This window comes from Pseudochaenichthys georgianus, chromosome 12, assembly GCF_902827115.2.
Source record: "Pseudochaenichthys georgianus chromosome 12, fPseGeo1.2, whole genome shotgun sequence".
Classification (NCBI taxonomy): Eukaryota; Metazoa; Chordata; class Actinopteri; order Perciformes; family Channichthyidae; genus Pseudochaenichthys; species Pseudochaenichthys georgianus.
The window spans coordinates 20,606,041-20,631,120 of NC_047514.1; the positions used below are offsets into that span (position 1 = coordinate 20,606,041).

The 25,080-nt window shown below is 42.1% G+C and overlaps 1 protein-coding gene across 2 annotated transcripts in view; it reads right to left on the reverse strand.

The window, feature by feature from the left end:
* Positions 1-25,080, reverse strand: part of LOC117455983 (tetratricopeptide repeat protein 28-like) — a 140,867-nt gene that overhangs the window by 56,108 nt on the left and 59,679 nt on the right. For both annotated transcript variants that reach the window (XM_034095661.2, XM_034095660.2), the window contains exons 3-5: positions 13,962-14,109; positions 9,135-9,407; positions 8,924-9,054 (exon numbers count right to left, since the gene is read on the reverse strand). In XM_034095661.2, coding sequence (XP_033951552.1) covers positions 8,924-9,054; positions 9,135-9,407; positions 13,962-14,109 — 552 coding nt within the window. The remainder of the gene's footprint in view (positions 1-8,923; positions 9,055-9,134; positions 9,408-13,961; positions 14,110-25,080) is intronic.

Here is a 25,080-nt window from a genome sequence, read left to right on the forward strand (position 1 = left end):
GCTACAATGCACAATCTGTTTGATATTTCGAGCCAAACACTTCAGAGACATGTTTTGTATATATCCGAGAACTATAAAATATTGATGAAAAACAGTATAATAGGGGACCTTTAATGGAAAGCTGTGATACAGGCTGTTCAATTATCAAGAATAATCTGCCTACATTTGATTGATTTAGCTAACTTATAACTTTAATTATAAGGCAATATACCTCACCTCTGGTAAGTGGCCCAGCCCTTCGTATATAGCTCTGTATGTAGCTCTCAGTGAAATAAGTCTGGACACCCCTGATCTAACACATATTTAAGAATAGGAGCTTAATTAATTAATTAAGCATTCATTAATGCTATAAGTTTCACCTGCACAAACACAAAAAGTCACTTTTGCTAACAATTTAAGCACCATAGCTGAGCAAGTGGTATTTCATTACAAATCAAAATGATCATCATTATTATCTTGTGAAAAATGGGCCAGCATCGCTTCAGTGACGCTCGGTGGTACTAAACACTTTGGTGCGCCCCAGCCGTTGAATAATATCTAAACCATAATTCTGGATAAATAATTAGATTTAAGTTAGTGATGGACTCCAGGAAAATTGTCTCAATGCGAGCTCGTCTGATAAGACAATTTATTTTTATTTGCGCCCTGTGTGTTTTATTATTTGGAGGGGATGGTACCTGGTCAAGAAAATACTTTAAAACTCAAGCATTTTCTTTGTAGGATTAACAACGCTGTTAAATTGATAAGATAAGAACTCAAATTGACACCCATACAAAACCTCAACAGCAAGTTGAGGAAAACAGGTATTAGTCGGTCAGATTATCATTTGTGTTCAGCTCTGTGAGAAATGTGAAATAGCACATTCTTTCAAAATGTAAAATGTGTTCAATTTCATGGTTTGCATCTTTTCCAAGGTAGTTGTTGCTCATACATTTGTTCCACTCAAAATCACCCCTGCACTCAATTAATATCAGCATGTAAGTAATATCACTGTAAGCATTTTAGCATGCTGACGTTAGCTGTACGCCCATAGCCCTGCTGTGCAGCATGTAGCCTCTCCACTACTCACTGTGCACAACCTGCAGAATAATGCAACATTTTATTTTTAATAAATATATTGTAAATAAAGCTGAGGTAGAAATACTCAGATCCTTTTCTAGTAATGACTCCAAGTCAAAAAATACTCAAATACAAGTAAAAATCCCAAATTTGAATGGTCAGCAATGAAAAAATACAGAATTATCATCATAAAAATGAACTTTAAGTAACAAAAGTCAAAGTAATCATCATGCAGAATGGCTCCTGTGATATTATTATAGCATATTATATTATGCAGCACCCTACAAACACCTCCAGCCTTCAAAGGAATCATGCTCACATGTGATAATGAATGTACTGAACGCAGCTTATATCTGTGGACACACAGCGTGATGTAATTACAGAGTGTTAGGGAAATAATTGTCCTAGACTCCTAGATATGACGTGCAGGACCAACCCTGACGTCTGTTATCTCCTTTAAGGACAGAGGCTGCTTGAGCCATAATGTTGTTCTTCCCATTCTATGACCGGGCAACCCTAGGTCACAGACTCACAGATGGTGTATTGTTGTGGGTACACTGGGACACTTCCTTCTCGGTGTTTGTTGACTCCGAGGTGTGAAATCTTCGAGGCCATAAGTGTCAGACGCAAGTAACTCAGTGTTCCCAACTGTTTAGGCTATCTTCTCAAATATGTTGATTGCTCTCTGTGAATCCAGTTAAATGGGCTGACGAGAGAGAGGCAACTCTACCGTGCAGTCAGAACCTCTGGCTCTTGGACTTGTGATGTGAATTCTCCGGCCGAAGCTCCAAATAAACCATCAGTGTTTGACATCAAAGCTCCTGCTCTTCCCGTGTCTCCTTCCTGAGTCGATGACTCCCACTGCATTGCTGCTACGCAGAAGTTTCCCTACACAGAGGAGCTATAGACTCTAAGAATGATCTCTTTTGATGCAATTACAGTGACAATAATGAAGTTAGAGGCCGTCTGAACACAAGCAGCAGTCACACAGACTCACAATCAAAAATAAATAAATGACTTTGACCTTTCAAAGCACAGAGAGAGGGACAGCGGAGAATAAGTCAGAGACTATAATGAAATGTTTGCAAGTTTAAAGGAGGTGAGCGAGAGGAGGAGATGAAGTATGAATTATTAAAGGGGAGTTATTAGCATGTTCAGAACTCATTTATATGCCAATCACCCTGTCTTTCTTTACGAGTCAGACAAGTGTTCTTCTACTTTGGGGGGATAACAAAAAGAAAATCGGTAGATATACTAACGCTGTTTCCAAGTGTTAAGCACTGCAGATGGAAATGGGTCTAAATTCTTAAGAAATTGGATCAAATATATTAGATGTTTAAATATATGTTTCGATTTCTATTAATAATATAATTATTTACTTCCAGAACATAGTGCCATCACTAAGTAACACACGCCATTCTATTGGCTAGCGCTCAAACACATTGTACATGATAGGCTAAGGGGCAGGTCATCTCTAAGCGGTTGACCAATCAAAACAAATCCAGCCCGCTGACCAATCAGAGCAGACTGGGCTCTCGTTTCAGACAGAGGGTGAAAAGAGGTGCTGAGAACAATAAAGAGCTTTTTGAACATTAAAGCATGGACACATGTCACAGTAGAGGATCAAAATACAAGTATGTACCTGACAATAGGCGCGTTCACACCAAGTACTTTGCTGTACTTAGTTAATCAGAACTCTTTAGTACAGATCGCGTTCACACCGGAATACATTCCCTGAGGGAGGAATGAATGCTAAGAAATGAAAACAGCCATACTGACCTTTTGGTGGAATTTACCTTCTAATTAAAATCAGGGAAAACTGCTCTTTTCATTTCTGTGTCGATGTGTGTGTCGCTGTGAAAAGGACAGCACACACCAAAGGGAATCCCAATTCCCAGCAAAGTGATGAGCGTAAACACATAAAATCCAGTTTTAATAAATGACGAGAAGGCCTCTGTGTGTACAGTCAACCGGCCAGACAAGTGTTTGATTTCCCTCAAGGACACAATGTTTCCCCTGCACGAGAAAAAACTAAAAGAAATCCAATCATGTTGTGTCTGGGCCTGCGAACCCGTACGGTCTATTTTTATAAGGAGATGGAGAAACTGACAACCCTTGTCATTTTGCACAGTAAGAAAATCTAAGATAATATGCAAACTGTTATTATTAGATCTTATAATGTTGCAGGGAGATCTCATTAGGAGGGTCTGCGTGGGTAGAAAGAGAAAAACCCTGTGAGTTAAAAAGAGGCAGGAAAATATCTCTAACTCTAAATAAAGAGAAGAGAGAGAGGAGAGAGAGGAAGATTAGTGCATCCGCTGCCTGCTGCTGAGCTCGATAAAGTGGCCGGGAGTCATGGGGGGGTTTGCTAAAGCGTTGCTCAATCACCCAAAAAAGATAGGCTTTTCACCCTCAGCATGGGATAAAGAAATAAATGAGTTCTCCTGCTGCTTCTGAGGGAAATGGCAGTTCTGAGTTAACCTGGTTCATGTTGGTTCGACTCAGAGACCAACAGTCTGAGTCAGAACATACAGTGTGAGAAAGGACAGAAAGATGGAGAGGGAAGTCTGGGAAGAGCTTCTGAAGTTCTGGCATGTTAGTGAGTGAAAATCATCAAAGTTCTTGATTTACTGCATTGTTATCAAAACAAATTCTTTAATAGAAAATGTAATGTTGGCCAAGAAAGATAAGAGAATAAAAAGCTATTGCTATAGCCCCACCATCAGCCCCAGGTAAGGAACCACTTATATTGTTGTATAGAAAACTTAGAAATCAAAATTTGTACAATTTATTGAATGTTAGCAACATTTCAAATACCAGAGGATTGTATGTCCTTCAAAGTTTGTTGTAGGAGAAGCTCATAGTCCATCCCTGAAAATACATCTAGCTGTCTACCATTTCAAATATGAAATATTTTGCAAACATTACAGTTATATTCGTGGGTTTCCATGTGAGGTGCCACCGCAGTCGTTATGATTATCTAGTTCTGCCTACAACACGTTGTTGTCTTTAGTTCAGTTAGTAACTAGTGAGGGGTGCCAAAAGTGGTGAAATAGCCCACATGTCGAACAATTCACAATCAAACTACACCTTTTATTATTATGCAATCTCAGAAACATCTATATAGACAAATCAACTTATCTTTGACTAATCTTTTACATAATAAACTTGATAAAGGTGGTAATTATTTTAATAAATACGTTTTTTCAGTAGGGTTAAGAAAAGCACTTCATCACTTTTGTTGGAGTCTGAGATGCTACTTCAATGGTTATGTTCGACACACAGCCAAAAAGCATCATAGAAATGTAATTCGTCATTTGATTTTATGAGGATTGACAAATTCTCAGACTCAAATGATTAATTGATTACCATCATTGTTTCTTATTCATTTTCTGTCAACTGACTGTTTTCAGTTCAGAGCAGGTGAACTGATTTACACAATATTATATAGGTGTTGCTTGTTTGTGTGTGTCCACCCCTGTGGGTTTAACATCAGCGCTCCGCATGTGGCGTCTTTGTTTGGAGACATGCTGTCTGGAAACACTCAAATAAACACATGTACGACAGCAAAGCAAACACACAGTGGGAGATATGGATTTCTGTTGATGGCCATGTTTCAGCCGCCTCAGGCTGTGCACCTGTGGAGGAGAGGCTCAATAATCCGTCTGTCAACAACACAGACTCACCACTCCAGCACACACACACACACACACACACACACACACACACACACACACACACACACACACACACACACACACACACACACACACACACACACACACACACACACACACACACACACACACACACACACCACACACACACACACACACACACACACACACACACACACACACACACACACACACACACACACACACACACACACACACACACACACACACACACACACACACACACACACACACACACACACACACACACACACACACACACACACACACACACACACACACACACACACACACACACACACACACACACACACAAAGCTCAGAGGGAGAAACGGTTCTGTCTGGTTTCAATACTGAGATTTATGACAAAACTAATGTGATAGAAGTGGAAGCTGCTCAGAAACACGAGCTTTGCTTTCATTAAAACAAACTTACTAAAGCCCTCATTCGTCTTACTGACAGCTGTTCAATCCACCTCTCCACATCCAGGATGCAATCACATGCTTGTGTGTGTGTGTGTGTGTGTGTGTGTGTGTGTGTGTGTGTGTGTGTGTGTGTGTGTGTGCGCGCGCACGTGTGTGTGTGTGTGTGTCTGAGTGTAATATCAAGCCTCTGGAGTGTGATGGTCCAGTGGAGCCAAACATATAGTGGACTGTCACAGTTATAATAAAGTTGTACATTAGAGACATCTTATTGAGTTAACAGAAGAAGATATACAGTATCGTAATAATAATCAGTCCAACTGTCTGGCCCTTTCAGACTGCAATAACAATATTAATCATACAGATAATAGAGTGAGTTTATATTTTTGAGAAGAACTGTTGTGATATGAAGGGCCTCAAGAGGAGGAAGAAACTTTAAGGTATACTTTAAGCCAGGGGTACTCAAACACAAATCTTAAAGGTCCAAAATAAATGTTTCAATAAGACAAAGGTCCGTTTATTACGGTCATTCAAACTTTTAAACAATTGCAACAAGATTCTTAACACGAGGTTGCAAAAACAAAAATAATCTGTATGCAGCAGTTTTCATTGTTATTGTGTCTGTGCTTGATCCCTCAGAGTCGCAGTGTAAGAGCTGCACAGTTATGAATAAAGGCAGCTGCACTCTTTTTCATTCAGCATTCCCATTATTGCTTTATACATTTCTTGCGTCCTTCTGTGTCCACTGAGGTTCGTCAGGCCCAACACATCTTCAACAAACTCCCCCTTTGCCTCATCATAAAAACTCACAAACACCAGCAACTGAGCATTGTCAGTGGTGTCAGTGGACTCACCCACAGCTAAGGAAATGCACTGTGCATTTTTTATTCCATCACAAAGCTGATTAATCAAATCACCAGCCAGTATTTATGTTCTTCTGGTTGCTGTGGAATCTGAGAGGGGAATTTGCTTGATTTGACCTGTGATTTCCTCTTTTTGTTTGCCTTCCACATGGCCTCCATCACTTCAGTCATACATTCTTTTATACTTCAGATATTATCCAGTGGAGAGTCCTTACCTACTGGCTAGTTAAATCAAAGTGGTTACTTTTTTTTGGCTGGGCAGTGTAGTTTTACACACCGTCTTATTTGACTTTCTCAGGACTTAAAACTGTTTTTTGGGGGCAGACCCCCTCAAAGAAAAAAAAATATTTACACACGTAAGGTCAACATCTTAATAGTTTTGTATGCTCATCCGTGAGCAGAGCATCAAGTTGACATGTCTATTGCAGCTGAATGCGGCAATTACCATTTTGTTCAGCAAAACGCCTCACAAACGTATTAAGATCAACAGCTTTAGTGCGTTTTGGTTCAATGCTGAGTACAGCCAGACTGACAGTCTCTTCTCTGTCACTGTAGACCGCAAATACCTCATTCCTTCAGTGCTTGGGTCCGAATGCTTCTCGTTTTGCGCCGTCCCATTCAAATGAAATCGCCGCCTATCATATGTCCACGCTCGCGCCAGGACCGGGGGAGGAGTTACATGACGTGCATCTTGTGCTGCATTCACTTGCACTCGGACATTAGAGAATTTCTCTCATAAATGTCCGATGAGCGCTGTTTGCAGTCTATGGACATAGCGGATCATTTTGACTCGTTGCGTTGTGGCGATGTCTCGCAAATAACACAGATAATACATATGAAAAGTATAATTTGCTCAGAGTCCAGAGACAGTTGTGGTTCGGTCCGGATCCGGACCAAAGTCCGTACTTTGAGGATGCCTGCTTTAAGCCATCTATGTCACAAAACGTTATGACAAGTACAACCACGTCGTTTACATAGAGTGAGTTACAAAGCTAAAAAGTGGGTGTTCTTATTTTGGTCATTATTTTTTTATTATTGTTTCATATATTTATTAATGTATTAATATTATGACAATTGTGAATTTAACAAAAATAATATAACCTTTTTTTGTATATGTTTTTTTCTTTAAGAATTAACACTGTAAGTAACTGATGATACAATGTTTAAGTATTCTGTTAAGGTATCGTTATATGGTTTGCAGATAATGGGATAAATGCAATATAATATATATTTTTATTTAGTATAAAAGATTACATATATAAAATATAACCCCACCTCACTCAAACCTCACAGAAAAAGGAAAATAATATTGTATTTCAGGGGGTGTTGATCATATGTAATCAACAAACAAAACCTTGCAAAACGTGAAGCAACAACGTAAAGATAACATCTAAATAATCAACATATTCTGGTACACAGCAGCAGTCACAAATACTTATGTACAAACAAAAACTCTGTAACCATCGGCACACACAGAAGAATACACAAACACGATTGAGGAATTAGCAAACACACGCACACACGCGCAAACACACACACACACACACACACACACACACACACACACACACACACACACACACACACACACACACACACACACACACACACACACACACACACCACACACACCACACACACACACACACACACACACACACACACACACACACACACACACACACACACACACACACACACACACACACACACACACACACACACACACACACACACACACACACACACACACACAGTAGATGTACAAAATACTGTTTGTGTGGTTAGATTGACGACGGTAAATGAACACAAACAACCTGACAGCTTCACTTAGAGTTATGAGACATGCAGGGGTCAAAGTCTAACCTGAAACAGCAGCCTAATTAAGTTCACTTCTCACAACTGTCCAACTGTTTCAGAAAGAAACAGGGGAGTGTAGCTGTGGCCCGAGGCTGAAAACACCTGCTCTGAGAGTCAGACGCTCCAAACTAGCAAAGGAACAAGAGCTAATCAGAAGTTTGTTTTAATATTTATTTAGGTTTGGATGATCATTTCCAATCTAAACTTAATTCACTGTGTTGTACAGACAGGTAACGTTGTCATATTAATCTACAGTATAGGCTTATGTTGAATAATCAGTATGGTAATTTAAATAAACATCGCAGGATGGAGAGAGATTTCTAAGAAAAACAATCAAGACGAAATCAACACTTTACTACAAATTTATACTGCTTTTAGTTGCAGCTCTGCAAAAAACAGACACGCTTTGGACTGCTTAGCACTAACTATTTTCAAGATGAACTCATATTGATCTTATTATATTATACCAGTGTCTTACCCAACACATGAATTCCATCCCATTTTAAAATGCAAAGTGTGATAACTACTGGGTATTTTTAGATTAGGATCTGAGGCAGGAAAAAACTGAATTGGGAGCTCCCTAATTAAACATTTATTAATAACGTCCCATCCCTGCTTGGGACTTGAATGCGAATGTTACCCCTGAACTGATTCTCTCATTCAGAGATTTGCGGCACACAATAAGTATTTTTTTCCTTTTTTTCCTTTACCTATAGGCTACTGCCTGAAAATAAATTAGTTCGTTTTTTTAACAAAGTTCATGCATTGACAAACCCGTCAAATATAACTTTAATCTGTAAACGTGATGGTAATATCTGGCGTTAGGAGGTGGGCATGGATACAGGACCTGCTCTGGGTGATAGCTTGGGCCCCAGCCTACATTTGTGTGGTGCACTTCAGATTGTTATCTCTAACTTGTTAAACCCAGAAGCAAATACTGATACTGCCTAGAGTTAAACTGCAAATCTGGTTCATCATGAATATACATGAGCACACTCAGCATTTTTGTATGCAAACGTACCTCTCTGTCCTTGAGCTTCATGGCCAGCACTAACTGGTTCCTGTGATTGGCCAACGCTTCTCTGTAGCTGCCTTTGGAGAAGAGCGCAGAGCCGAGGTTCCCGTGAGCACGACACTCCCCTGACTGGTCACCTGTGGACCAAAAGAGAATATGAGTTCCCTTTCTTCATTATCTTTGCACTCTGCACTGTATCTCTTGCTCCTCTTCGTACCTAAAGTCTTGGTGACCTCCAGGTCCTGCTGCATGTAGGCCACACTCTTCTCCACGTTACCTAGAGACCAGTATGCCGAGCTGAGGGCCGAGAAGACAGACCCCCGCAGCTTCAGCGAGCACGTGCCGATCTTCAGCCCGGCCTCCAGCACCACCACGGAGGCGCCATGGAAACTGTGGGTCAGCAGCTCCTGACCAATGACGGACACCACCACGAACGGGCTCTTGTCCAGCTTCATCTTCTGCAGCTGCTGGTAGGTCGGCTCCAGGGAGTCTGAGCAGGGAGACACAAAGACGACCGTGAGGAAAGTCGTTTTTTATTAGTGTCTGATTGGCAGGAAATGTAACATTCAGAGTTGCATCAGTTTTTGAATGTCACCTATTTAACTGTTTGACATTCATTATTTTCAGTTTGGTCCACGTGGTATGTGGAAGAAACATTGAGGTCTATTGCAAAGTACATTTTAAAGTGAAGAAATGTGCTTGGGTACTTAACAAAAAACATAGTAAAGAGAAATACAAAAAAAAATCTAGTACTATAAGAAACCTCAATACAATTTTAAGCAAATGATCAATCAAAATGTGAAACAAATATGAAAGACATATGAGTGTTTAATTTGTAGGAATGTGCAAGATTATTGTGAAAGGAATGTGCCAAAGTTCACTGTGCAACAATAGAGAATGTGCAGTGTACAGAGATAACACAGCCAAAACAAAAAGTAATGTGTGTTACAGTTATAGTGTGTAACGGTGGCAACACTGGTGACCTGATTGGACAATACAGGACATATATATATTTGTGATATTTTTGGGTAATGATAAAACAACTCTACAGTTATTATAAAATCTAAAAGTTACATAATGTGACTTATAAGAAAACCTGTTGGCGTGGAGACAAAGCAAAATCACTAAATAATTTGTCTGGGTGCTTGGAGGGAGAATTAGTGCTAATGTATGGTCCTGAGGGGGAAACAGTGATGTAGAGCAGAGAGAGAACAGAGCTGTGACTTCTAGGTTTCACTATATCTGCTGCTGTACTTCTGTTTTGCACTTAAAATAAACTGTATTTTGTGTTAGAGCCAAAGCTGCTGGCTGATCAATGCAGCAGAGGAAACGGTATGTGACATCCGAGAAAAAGCAGGTGTAAAACATGTTGCGCTGTTTTACTGAGATACAAACATTGGAATGTATGTGTTCCCATGCTGATGTTTCATAACTCACCTATGATCTTTTGCCTGTAGTTCTACTGCTTTCCAGGCATGCAACATGTGCCAGAATCACCGTCGGGTCATATTGAGCTTAACACTTTATGCCAATGACATAAACTGCAGCTGGTCTCATTTGCATGTGTAGTTTCTGTAATACCACGCTAAATTGAAAAATTGGTGGCGATGTAAAATGTTGCGCTTCTCACGCTAATTTGAGGCAGGCTGAGTAAACATCCCCCGGTGGGAATCGGAAAGGATTGCCTCGACTTTTTAACAACTTGCCTGGCTGATGCCTCAGAGCACATCAGGCTTTAAAAAAGACATCAGCAGACTCAACAGGGGACAGATAACGCAGAGGAGCCCCCCCCCCCTGCCCTCTATGCTGGTAAACTGCAGCCCCCCCCCTCCTGCACCTTGGACGTCTCCATGCTCCCACATGTTGCCCTTCCTCCTGCTTTCTCGAGCATGACAACTCCTGGTATCATTTGATACTTGGCGTCTGACTGTAAGCCTTAAGGCTCGCTTGCTTTGAAGCTTATGGGAGATGCAGTTTTTGAGGTTGCAGCCCCTGGACAGCAGAACCCCCCCCCCCCCACAGCATCAGATCTGCACAGTGAAGTCTTGTAGTAGTTCAGACAGGACTCTTGTCACACAAACACAACGCTGCATGTCCTCGCTGATGCTGCTTACAACATGCTGTGATCACAATATAGGGCTGAGGGATATAACAGTATTTTTTATCAAATCCCCCAATATTGATGATATTGAACAGTTGACTCTTGGTGCTTTCATAAATGTATTTGTAAGGCTTTTGATAAATAATGATCGGTAAAGGGGATATAATGACTAAGAATAATGGAAATGCTAGAACAGCCTGAAAAGTGCATCACTTTACTGTAGGTAAAGTCAAAAAAAGACAATAATACATCACATTTGTACTGTAGTAAAAGTAGTGCTCTGCAACAATGGGATTCATGTTAGATTGCACAAGCCACTCCAATAAAATGAACATATTTGAAAAATGTGTCAAAATGTAGCACATCCAAGATTTCTATATCAAAGAGGCCAAATATTTGAATGTCACTTTTTTTTTTTTTTTCCCCCCCCCCCCTTCTTTTAAAAAAAAAATTGGCTGGAATATTTTTGTATATTTTATTAAGATTTAACAATTAAGATGAAGAAGAAGATGAATCGTTATTGATTCCCCTTGGGGATAATTCAGTTTCCACTCTGTTTTATACACACACACACAGCACAAATACACACAGGTATATACAGTAGGTGCACATGCATTTAGAGAGGTGCCAGAGTGGAGAGGCAGCCAGTCGTATCGGGGGTTAGGTGCCTTGCTCGAGGGCACCTCAGCAGGGCCCAGGAGGTGAACTGGCACCTTTCAAGCTACCAGTCGACACCTGGTAGCTTGAGAGGTGCCCACACACAGTGACCCGGCGACCCTACAGTTCCAAGCCCAAGTCCCTACAGACTGAGCCACTGTGCCCCAATTATGCAACAATACAACTCCCCAAAACGATATGAATAAGTAATCCAGTCTCATGTGCTGATATCCATATAATATAAATTATGTAAATGTATGGACAGCCCCTTATCCCTATCGAACACTGGTAGGAGAGCTGCATTTTTCTTACAATGCTGCAACTGTTTGTAAATGCTAAAAGAAGAGAAAGCAGATCTCATTTGGTCAGTTACCAATGGCCTTGTGCTCACACGCCTCATCTGGATCGACTTTCTCTACCTCAAAGGGAAATGTCGTGAATAACTAGATAATGCTCTCCAGTGAGCGAGCTGAATTCCACGTGCATAGACATTTGCTGTAGCTTGCCAAGTGGAAGGCTATCCCCAAGAAGCCTTGCTCTCATTCTGATACAGCTGAAGGGCATACAACATAATCCTGTGCCAACTCTAGCCTGCAAACCATCCTTGATTTGTGCACTTCATCTTCTTCTGCTGTTGAGACCGGCACATTAAAGTGCACTGTGAACAGTGGCTGGAGAGATCAATGACACACAAGAGTCTACCTTGTAAATATTTCATCAAGAGCTCCACGAGAAGCAAATTCATGCTAACAAACATGGTAGCAAAACTATCCCTTCACCGTTCTCAGCTCATGCTCGTAAGATTCTTCATGATGGCAAAGCATCTAATGAGAAATTTGATTATTTGTAACTTCTGGAGAATCTGTTTACTTTCTCAAACATTAGACATCAGAAAATTATCATTTCCCTATAGTTCTGAACAGAGCCGTAACTACTCATGTTAACATAGCCTTACTGGCCGTCTACACTACAGCGTCGAAAGCTCCAATCTGCTCCAATATGCCCATTCACTTTCAATGGGGTGACGTCACGTAGCCGCGCTTTTTCGCCGAACTGAATTGTGGGTAGCAGAGCGAGGCGTCTCAGGCGACAGAAGTTGAACAATGTTCAACTTCTGTCGCCTGAGACGCCGGAGTAGCCAGCGCCAGCCAATCAAATCCGTTTCTGAAAATCTGACAGCTCAAGCCGTAGCCAATCAAACCGCGTCTAAGCTGGGAGAGATATCCCGCCGTTCATTTCCATATTTCAAAAAAAGTTGGAGGAGAAACTAACTATCGCCGTAGCAAATCACCCGGTTTTGTATGACCAGACCCTCTTCACCTACCGGGATACAAACCGGAGGAACCAGGCATGGAGGGAGGGGGCAGAGACAGTGGGGGAAACTGGTAGGTTTTCGCCTGTTTGGGGAGTTTATATATATATTGCTCCCATAAAATCCCCGGGGTTTTTTGCTTTGTATGTCGGGGGCGGGAGATTCATGTGATTGGTTGTTGGTCGCGTGCTTGAATAAAATCCCCAAGCTACAGACACGCCCAGCTCCAAGCTTTTTTTGAAGCTGTAGTGTGGACGCTCCGTCAGAGTCCATTTGATAACATGTCATCAAAGACAGTTTTTTAGCTTGAGAGGCCTAGTTCTACAACTAACTGTCGACATGTTTTCATAAATATTATACAATTTACAGAAATACAGATATGTGTTTTTTAGAGGGTTAGACGATAAGATTGATTAAAGTTTACAATCTCTTCAAATCAAATCAGTGATTGGGGAAGCAAGTTCTGTAGACATTGTAAAATAAAAACTTGTTTTCATATGAATGTCGTGAAAACAGAGAGAGAACCAGATAGCACTTATTTATTAACCTCTGCCCACCACAGTGAAGAGCTGCCTCGTGGACACTTTACATGTGCATGAATGTGTGTGTTTCATACACTAAACATCAGACTCATTCTCTTTGAAATTCATCTGACGTGCTTGCTTTATTCATTTTCTCCATCTCACTTAAGTGTCTCTTTTCTCCCTCTGTCAGATAAATAGTGCATCCATTTGTTTGCGAGATGTGAATCATCAGAGGCATCTTTTTCTATCTCAGAGGAAGGTCACTGAATAACACAACAAAAGAAAAGTTGAGACAGTTTCCCCAGCGCTGACGTCTCACTCTCCACTCCAACAACTTTCAGAGTTATGGGAGACAAGTCAAACAAATACATGTATACATCTCTGGAGTTGTTGTACAGAAATACGTGATAAGGATGCAGAAAAGGACACAGCATGTTAGATCAGTCTTACCTCTGAGGGGTGATTTCATGGCGGCCTCCACCATGCCGACGAGCAGCTGGAGACTCTTGGGGTCCTGGGCGAGGCCGGAGGAGAACGCTGCCAGGGCGTCGGCATGACGACCCAGGTACTGCAGGGCAACCCCCTGACGAAAGTAGGCCTGCAGGAAGAAGAAAGAAAGTTAATCAAGACCTTTACATTTGTATCTGCTTCTGAATTGTTATGGCTAAAAGATAGGGGATTCTGACTTGATTTGTGGTCATGCCAGAAGCTAAGCGTGTGTTCCATGTTCAACAATAACTCAATTACTTTCAGGTACATGCTTTAAAAGAAGAAGATCACGAAATAGCACTTGCACAGACCTATGCACATGAGGTTGTAATACACACATGCATTTCTTATAACGAGGTGTAAAAGGGAATAGGGTGCCATGTGTTATGGTGCCAGGGAGCAGTTGGGGGTGCAGTGCCTTGCTCATGGACAGTCGTGACCAGGAGGTTGCCCCTCTCCAGCTACGAATTCACACTCCAAACTCTTTGGGACTTGAACCAGCGACAATTCGGTTACCAAGCCAAGTCCCTACAGCTGAGCTAAGCTACTGATAACGCTAGTATTCATGGCAGATGTATCTACTTTATTTCCTTTTAATGCCTCTTTACAATTCAACTGATTCAATTCAGCTGTTGGTTAGTTTTCATAACACATATTTTATTGCTTATCCAGTACAATTTTGAATGGATGAAGTGTTCATTTATGTGCTGAGAAAATAACATTACCTCATAAGCTAAAAAGACTATTAAAGAACCCTCTTGGATCAGCTGAAAAGGCATCATTACAAAGGCTGTTTTTCTGATGAAAATGTGTTGAGATATGTGGTTCTCCTCACAGCACAACATGGCTACATATGTTATAACCTTACAGAACAAAGTGCAATGCTGTGGATCAAACTATATCACATACACAATAAAATACACACAAACCAGCAGTAATATTAATCTGAATACATCATATAAAGTAGTAAACAATGACAGGAAACATTTTACTCCACAGTGAGTACTTTTACTTTCATGTTTTAACTTAAAGGTCCCATGTCATGGTCATTCATATTTCCATTGTTGAGGTCTACTAGAATAGATTCACATTGTTCAATGTTCCAAACTCACATTGGTTTCTCAAACAGTATCTCTGTATAGTCTGTGTATTCACTCTCTATCATACACGGCTTGTTGGAGCTCCTGCCCCCCCCCCTCCCTATGAGCCCACTGTGCTCTGATTGGTCAGCTCGCCCACTCTGTTCTGATGAGTCCACCACCGTTACAGCGGAACATCAGTGATTATGTGTTACAATGGCGTTGGCAACCAGAAAAGGACACCAGTAATGACAAACAGATGAGAATGCTGCGTGGGGTGCCGTGTTGGCGGGACGTTGCGAGGCTCGCTGCTGCTGCGAGGAGCGGACAGTGTGAGCTGGATAACTGGTGTGGTTTCCGGGTAAGCGAGACAGCGAGACACAGCCCGAGCACACACACACACACACACACACACACACACACACACACAGACTCACAGCCTCGCCCCGCTGTCTCAGGCTGAGAAAAGCACACACACACACTTGGGATCCCTCGTGCATTTCACAGCAACATTGGAGTCAATGAATCATGACATTAAATTCACGAGGAGGACACACACAAACACACCTCTCTTCTTCTCTCTGCAGAACAGACTGTAACTTAATTGTCCTGTCTCCCTCTCTCTTCCCCCTAATTCCTCCCCCTGTTTCTCTCTCATTTATCATCCTGCCCTCTCTCCTCCCATTTAAACATAATCTGTCATGACAGTGAGTGTATGAAGACAAAGAGAAGAGGAATTAGATTACACAGCTTCTCCTGTCCCGCCTGCCACTTTCTGCTCCCGCCACTGTCTTTGTCCTTCTCCTCGTCTTCAGGCAGCTTAATTGAAACGAATAGAGCCGGGGGTCAAGCCTAATCTAATACATTAAGCCTTTGATGGGTGTGTTGGTGTTGGGAGCAGAGTGTGAGCAGGACACGGTGTCATGTCGCTGTTGATCTCCACAAAGGAGGATAAATGGTCCCTGATTACAGCTGGGGTCATATCCCGTCAGAAACAGAGACATCAGTCAAAGCAGCAGCGATAATATAATATAACCTTATGGCCTTTTCATTTGTCTGCTGTACAAACAAGTGATGACCCCGAATACAGTTTCTGTGTCTGTCAGTCTCTCATGATCAGATTCAGTAATATGGACAGTGCCAAACCTACTGACACAAACGCTGTCGTCCAACAATGTTGTTGTTTTTGGTTTTCCCTGTAAAACCATAAAGCTGAAACACGGTGCAAAAAAAAAAATCACAACATTTGACTTCAGATCAGAATTAACTAAACTCTTAGTCTGGAAACCCAGAAGTAAATACAAGTATAACGTTGTGTTTTTCACCAAAATGCATTGTGTGCATGCTAAAGGCCTATGTATGAATGTTGAAAGCCTTTAATTCTATAAAACAATTGTACCTTTAACACTAAGAGATTACCCCACATATTTAGCTATAGCCCTTAGTATTTGTCATGATCATAACCAATGCCACAGTGCCAGAGATATCATCTTTGTGCTAACACACATTGTTCTTCCTTTTCAAGACATGGTCCCTAATTACCCACAATACAACTCGACCGCTCACAGTTCAATTCATTCAAGTTTACTTTTCCAGTAGCAGTTTATGTAGCCTCAAGCCTGCAGCAAAGAGGAAGCTCTGGGTAAACTCTTTCTGACTCCACACCATGCTCCGCACAACCAGATTCTTTTTCCCTGACTTTCTAAAGACTTAGTGCTGTGACATCGCTTAAGGACATGTATCAGACTTCACACAGCTGCCTAGACACAAAAGGTTTTGTATTACTTTTGTTCACAGTAGCTCACTTAAATGCATATTGTGTATAAAGTCAGTCGAGTTCCCCTTAAAAAGGAGACACTGACTTTTGACAGAAAGAACACCATTGTAAAGCAGTAGTAGTTATAGTACTCAACAATAGCTGAAATGCAGGATGGCGGCTCTTTTTCAGCACGCCGCCCTGATGCCAAGTGTCCATGCTGAGGAGAGAGAGACAGCAGCCTGCCCTCTGACCCCCATCCAGGCAGGAGAGGGATATTAGGGGAGCGACATATGGACACCCCACCTGTCTGCCTACCTCTACTTAGCATTACCCCTCAATCTGTCGCCCTCACACTGATTTGGCTCCCGTTTGGAGGATGCAGTGTTTCTCTTTTAGGCATTCATGTCCTATTCTTGATTGGGGAAGCTCCGGGAGGACAATCTCAGTCAGATGAGGGTGATTACATCAGAGGAGGAGAAGTTATAATCAATGCGAGACAGGAATTATCTCTGCATGACAGTGTCTGACTGAATGTACAGCACAATAGGTAAGACTATGAGTGTGTGTGTGTGTGTGTGTGTGTGTGTGTGTGTGTGTGTGTGGTGTGTGTGTGTGTGTGTGTGTGTGTGTGTGTGTGTGTGTGTGTGTGTGTGTGTGTGTGTGTGTGTGTGTGTGTGTGTGTGTGTGTGTGCGTGTGTGTGTGTGTGAGAGCTTTTTACCCCCATCAAGGGTGTAAACATGCCAGAGCCAGACAGAAAGTGACAGCAGGGAGAGTCTGCCTTCACCACCTCTTCCAGCCTCCCGCTCACACACATCCTGCCTATTAGCTCAGTCAGTCTGCGCAGCCTGCTAAGCACATACAGGGGGTACAGTTCACACTGCCACACACACACAGAAACACACTTTCTGTATTGCTTTTCGTTCCTCTCAGCAGTTGCTCTGGAGCATCTTGTCAGATTAGAGTCTATTCACAAACTGCTCGAGTCACGTCTTGTTTGCAGGTACTTTACACCGTTTCCCAATCCAGCAGTAAGACAGCATCTTCACGATCAGCTGACAGGTCTGTGTCAGTGAAAGTGAAGTGATCAATAAAAAGGACAAGACTTATCCTGGTGGTATATGGTATGTGTGAGTGTGTGTGCATCTACAGTACCTATATGTGTGTGTATGTATTGATGTTTCCTCTTTGTGTGTTCAAATATACCTTGGAGCTCTTGATTTTAAGCTGACAGAGTCACCTAAACTACTATAGTACAGATATTGCTGGTACACACAGTTAATAATCAGATGAATCTACAGCTCCCTCTGCATTACGAAGCTTTCTAGCAAGTTACAGATCAGTGTTTAGCTGTCCGGCACACACATGTATTGCTTTGGGCAACAGGTCAATGTTTTCAGAGAGAAATCTTTAAAAATAGCCTTACTTTACTAAAGCTCTCACTCAAAAGGTCAAGGTCCAACTAATTCGAACTAAAATGGTATGTGTTTCCATGTGTCTCTGTACAGGGAGTGTCTCAACCTTCATTAGGCCTATAGTCTACATCTTGTCCCACGTGGCTTCATATAACAGTCTGAGGTGGGGCGGTGGTGGCGAAGTCGATAGGGACTTGGCTTGGGAACTGGAAGGTCACCAGTTCAAGTCCCCGAAAGACCAAGTGCTACCGAGGTGTCCCTGAGCAAGGCACCGTTCCCCACATTGCTCCCCGGGCGCCGTTCAAAATGGCAGCACACTGCTCCTAACACAGGATGGGTCAAATGCAGAGAAATAATTTCCCCATGAGGGATTAATAAAAGTTCATCTTAATCTTCATCTTAAGGTTGTTGTGCGATGACGATCTTTATATTGTGGCTCCAGATCTGTCATTATCCTTCAAAATCCCCAAATAATGGCCCATAGATATCATCTTTTTATAACCATCTGGTGAGGATCTTTGTGGATACGTGTGGTGGAAATGTTGTACAGTTGATGTCGCTCCACTTGTTTCTGGTGACTCCGCTGCCACATGTAGGTGAAAAGCAAGCAGATGAGCCCTAAGATGAGTTGTGGTTGTGGAGTAAAGCAGCTGCTTTTTAAATAATATGCAAACAGTGAGGAACCTAAAAAGATCCCAATCAGAACAGCTTTGCCCACTGGTGTCGTCCACCTTTTTATAAATGTATTGACTTTGATCAGTTCTAGGGGGAATGTTAACCAAATCGCAATTAAATAAGGTAAGACAATTCAATCAAAACCAAAAAGACAATGGTCGTGTTGGCAGAAGAAGAAAAGTCAAAACAAATGTCTGAACAAAATGTCAAGGAAATCCGTCTCATAGTTGTTGAGATATTTCAGTCTGGATCCAAGTGGACCAACCGACCAGCTGAAAACACTGCAGCAGCAGCAGCAGCAGACCAAGCGGTGTGTGTGAGAGAGACATAATGGAAAGCAATACGAAAGGAGAGATTGAGAGATGTAGCGAGAGAGGTGCGATATGTTGGAGTGTCAGAGGAAAGGATGCACACCGGATGAACAGATGCTTCAATTACCGCTCGTAACTCACATTAATCGAGAACAGATGGCAACACAAGTGGCGGGAGAGAGAGAGAGGGTGAGCACGAGTGAGAGAGGATCACGTAAAGCAGACATGATGGAGATTGATGTCTTTGCAAATCAGACAATCTGCCTCAAAACACAAAGAACCTTCTCTCTCATTTCATCTGTACACAAAGTGGATTGAACCTTATTATTTGTTCGGCACTGTTGCTCGTGACTGAACAGATGACAACAGTGGGCGGAGGAGGTGGAGGGAGATGTGGCCTTGAGTGATTTGTTAGAGATGGAGGAGGCTGACACACCTGTAAGCCTGCCAACAAACAACTCACAGCTTACATTAGGCTTCATTTGGCTTCAAGATTCCCAAAGCATCACACCATTTTAGCGCTGGTCTAAAAACGATTTAATTGGAAGCCCCAATACTAGTTTAGTGTTGCTATTAACAGACGGTAGACCTTGGTTCCTATATTTTCATTTTGCTAACGGTTATGATGACATTGAACACATCAGGGTAAATAGAAAACAGCCTACAGTAGTGCTCTTATTCTCAAGCAAAGACCACACGTTACTTTCTTTAAGCATCCACACAAGGTTATTTGGAAATAAATATCATTTTAATTCCATGTACCTTTATACACTGCTATAATGCTATAAAGACTAGCTACGGCTAATTTCAATGTCCTTGATCATCGAATGGTGTAAATGCTGAGGGGATGGGTTTTGCATTGCTGTCACTAAATGGATTTAGATTTTCATTTTAAATTAGTCAAATAGAAGCGTTAAAAAATCCACTTGAGATTTATAAAAAGCTTATAAGCTATTTACAGCTGTCAAAATTGGCTTTTCATTTCAAACCATGTATTTGTGTAACTTTGCATGACGTTTTGCTTCATTGTGTATGTATATTTCACTACTGTAAACTCTGTAAAGTATAAAGTGCTCATTTAGGGCAGAGTGGAGGGTTTGTTGTTGTTGTGTACCGAGAACACAAGTGCAGAAAACAAGCCTTATCCTGTAAGATCCACAGTTTACTGGTGCAATCCTCAGAGTGAAACTAGGGGAAGAATTATTGTCTTTGAGAGGAACAAGAGGTGGTGCTGACATCACTTGGCCATCACTAAAGACAAGAGGGTTCATTTTGCCAAGTCAATACCCCACTTATCCCACAGTAGGTGATAGAACGTCACGCTGTGTGAGTTGTGAGCAGTGTGCTGTAAACCTCAGAGAGTGAGATCATTATTTAAGAGCGCGAGAGGGTCTGAGGGAGTCATTAAAAACCGCAATCTGTATTGCAAGGATGCTTCTTTGTAGAAGTGGATGCACCTTATTACCAGGGTGAAGTATGATCAAACCCTGTGCATGTAAACCAGCAGACCTCTGCAGCAATGTGCAGTTACTCACAGTCTGGGAATTAACAGCTCTCTCATCTTGCAGGGAGACGTGATTCAAACAAGTTCGTCTAATGGACTAGTCAGCCTGTAAAGCACTGTCGCGGAGACATAATGCTGCTGAGCAAGCGGCTTTACAGCAAACTGGAAACACATCACGAATAAGAACACAAAGGTCGTTTGGTAGAACAAATCCTTTGAACTGGTGAAACTGAGTCAATATGTATACAAAAGCCATCTCAAAGTGAAGTGCTGGGAGGTAACGTATTCTGTTCATCAACATGAACATTACAGCAATGGGAAGATACTTTTTTAAAAGTATGTTTATTTAAAAATTGCACTTAAAGGTGGGGTAGGTAAGTTTGAGAAACCGGCTCGAGATACACTTTTTGTTATATTCCATGGAATGCTCTTAACATCCCGATAGCAATGAATATCTGAAGTGCTTTGACAACAAATCCATAAAAAAATGTCATCTGTGGAAGCCGTGGTACTGTCCAAGTACATCCAATCCGTTTAGCCGGGCCGGATAAACGGATTGGATTGCCGCCCTGTCTGTCAGCCTTCCATCACGTGCACGCACAAATGTATCTCGTGCCCTCATTGGGCGTGCCGTAATTGGGCGTGCATTGCGCGTTCATGTGCGTTGGAGCAGGTGCTCTGTAAGGAAGTCTGAAGGAAGGGGCGGATTATTTTCGGCTGTGTACTTTCAAATGTTAGTGCACTCGAGCCGGTTTCTGAAACTTACATACCCCACCTTTAAAGGTGGGGTATGTAATTTATTTCAGAAACACTTTTTGTTGTATTCCATGGAATGCTCTCAACATCCCGATAGCAATGATTATTTTAAGTGCTTTGACAAAAAATCCATAAAAAATGTCATCTGGAAGCCGTAGTACTGTAAAAAGCACGACCAATCATCTGAGCCGGCCCGGCTACAATAACTGGATGGCCTACCTGCCTGTCAACCTTCCATCTGTGCACAAACTTATCTCGTGCCCTCATTGGTCATGTGCGCGTTTGTGTGTGTTGGAGGAGGGGCTCTGTGAGGAGGTGGCAGATTTGTTCCAGCTGTGTATTTTCAAATTCTAGCGCACTCGAGCTGGTTTCTCCAAAATTACCTACCCCACCTTTAAGTGTTATCAGCCAAAAAGTATCCAAAGCAAAAAATAAAAAGTTTCACATGACTGGTCTGATTGTAATTGCATTACATTATTACATTACATGTCACTTGTTAGACACTTTTATCCAAAGCGACTTACATACTCAATACTGTGGAAAATCCGCACAGGAGCAATTAGGGGTGAAGTGTCTCAGGGACACAACAACATGCTGACTGCAGTGGGGTTTGAACCTGCGCTCCCCTGATCCGAACACCAACGCACTAACCCACTGTGCTACAGCCTCCCGGTGGTTAATTGATGGTTAATACTGATGCACTAAGGTAAGAGCTACATTTCAGTGTTGTTCTGTCGCTGCTATATATTGAGATGTTTGTACCTAGGCTTACATGATATACAGTAAGCTAGTTCAGTCAACCAGGGGTCACCAGATACATCTCAGGGGTCGTGAGATGATTCATGGGGAAATAAATGAGAAGGAAAGGTTCTAACATTTATTTTTTATATTTTTGTTTTGAATGAGTTATTTAGTAGCTGTTTATATCCATGAAGCTTAAGCCTCTGGCCATTTACACTGCACAAATTAGCCTTTCAGTTAGCTGACATTTTATTTCTTCTAGCTATTCTATTATTACTTGTCCCTGTATCTACAAACACATCACTTTATTTATACAGGCACTCACACACACATAACACACTGCTCTCTGGTTAATCTGCATGAATATTTATCATTATTTCACTGGGACCCTAACTAAGATGCAATAATTGAGTTGGAGTGGCCATAACGACCGTCTCCACTGGGACCAATAAAGATGACCAGCTGTGGGCTCCGGCCTGCAGAGCGGTCTAATGGCTTCACATGTCTGCGTACTGTGGTGTGTTGAACCTCTGGAACAAGGCGGAGCTGCGTGTAAGCCCTTAAAATGTATGAACATTAGTTTTGCTTGATAAAACCCCTAAATCATCAAGGACACAGATGAGTGTATGTCTCTCGTGTTGTTCTCTGAGTTTGTATAACAGAGTTTGTATGGATGCTAGCATGTGTAAGTGCATGTGACACCCCAGACATCATATTTTGAGGAACACTTGAATATGGGGCTAAAACATTGAGTCACCTAATAATAATAAATAATAATAATCCTTATATTTATTATAGCGCTTTATCAGTGACTCTCAAAGCGCTTTACAAAATACACATCACACATACAGATCATACATACATGTAATGGTCATCTACTGTGGACAATACAGGAACAAATTCGGGTGTAGTGTCTTGCCCAAGGACACAACGGCCCGACGCAGTGGGGCGGGAGCGGGTTTCGAACTGGAGTTCCCCCACGCCCCCTTGATCTGATGATCAAACGCACAGACCACTGCGCCATAATCTGATGTCTAATATAAAAACACCACAGCACTGCAAAGTGAAGCTCTCCCTACATTACCAACCACACAGGTAATTAAAGTGGCCCTATTATGCTAACTTCCAGGTTCATGTTTGTGTTTTGATCCTCACCTGGGACACGTCTCCATGCTTTAATGTTCAAAAAGCTCTTTATTTGTCTCATACTGCCTGTGCTGCAGCACCTCTTTTCACCCTTTGTCTGAAACCAGAGCCCAGTCTGCTCTGATTGGTCAGCTGGCCAGCTCTGTTGTGATTGGTCAACCGCTTAGAGATGTCCAGCCCCTTGTTACAGAAGTAAACAAAGGAGTCCAATGGAGGCGTGTCATGCCTTTGCAGAGCCTCAACATGTACACACATGTGTATCACACACTACAGGAAAGGGAACAGCACAATAGGGCCCCTTTAAAGAGGGCTGCACCCCCTCTGTAGCTTTGGCCAGGATGGTCATAATCTCACCACATTACCACTGGTTTTAGTTATTCCACTCTTGTTTAAGCAAACAAAATCAATGTACTCCGAGCAGGTGAAATGATAAGTGGATTCAGCATTCAGTGGATTGGGCAAGTGCTTTACAGAAGACTACTTTAATTACTTAAAGTTGAATTTTCGGTAATTACATAACCGTTGCCAGGGTGTCATACTAAAACATACGGAACCTGAAGCTACTCTACTCCCGTCAAGGCCACAGGATGTAGTGTTGATGAGGGGAGTGTTTAAGTGGAAGCCAACACATAAGTGCTGTACAGTAGAAAACAGTTTTTCATTCTCCCTTTGAAATGTCTCGAGGTCACAGTAGAGTCAGCGGACAGATCTTTCTCTTTTCTCTCCTCTCAGAGAGCACACGACCTCTCTCCACTGCAGCTGCTCATACATACACATAACAAGCACTGTTTTGCTCAATGAGTATTTTATCATGCTGAAAGTCAGTGTGGTAACCCGAGTGGGATGTCAGTCCCGATATCTAACCTTGACTGAATTACTCTGAACCGAGAGCTCTAAATTAAAGAAAGCATTTTCTCTGTCACGCACATACACACACGTAATCCTAGTTAACCTCAACACACAAGGTTTATTCCCTCGGTGACCAAAAGCAATTCCCTTTTTCTGCGCTCTCTCTGCTTTACTTTATCTGTAGGCCTAGACCCTGAGTCTTTCCCTCGACCTTTTCGTGTATCAGCCACCATCTTTGAAACACTCTTCCTCTCTCTAAACTACACACTCACAAACACACACACACAGCAGCGCTTACAAGAGAGAAATATGCATAAAGGAGGATCGGGGAGTGGGATGAGTACAAGTGGCCTTCTGATCCTGTTAACTGCGGTACAGCGGAGGGGTTTGGTTCTCTTACACCGGGTAATTAGACTGTCACTCAAGCGGCTGCTGCTGCTGCCGTGTGTGTGTGTGTGTGTGTGTGTGTGTGTGTGTGTGTGTGTGTGTGTGTGTGTGTGTGTGTGTGTGTGCTCGTGCAGCATTTGATTGCCTCAGTAACCTTTGACCACGAGGGAGCATATATATATACCTACCGGGGGAAGAGAGAAGGGGGTCAATGTGAAGAGCCACACCAGAACTGTAGCACTGATTTAGAGGGTCGCGGTTGAGAGAGAATAATTAGAGGAGTAACGCTTGATGTGAACTCTCTGCTCATTAGGGCTGACAATGATGCGGCCTTGTTTGAATTAGCAGGGAGCTCCTTTGCATCAAACCAAGCGCTCACAATTTCTCCTGAAGCGATGTCAACAAAAGACAAGTCTGTGTTACTTCCTTCAAAACTGTGCACAGGAAGACGAGGCAACAC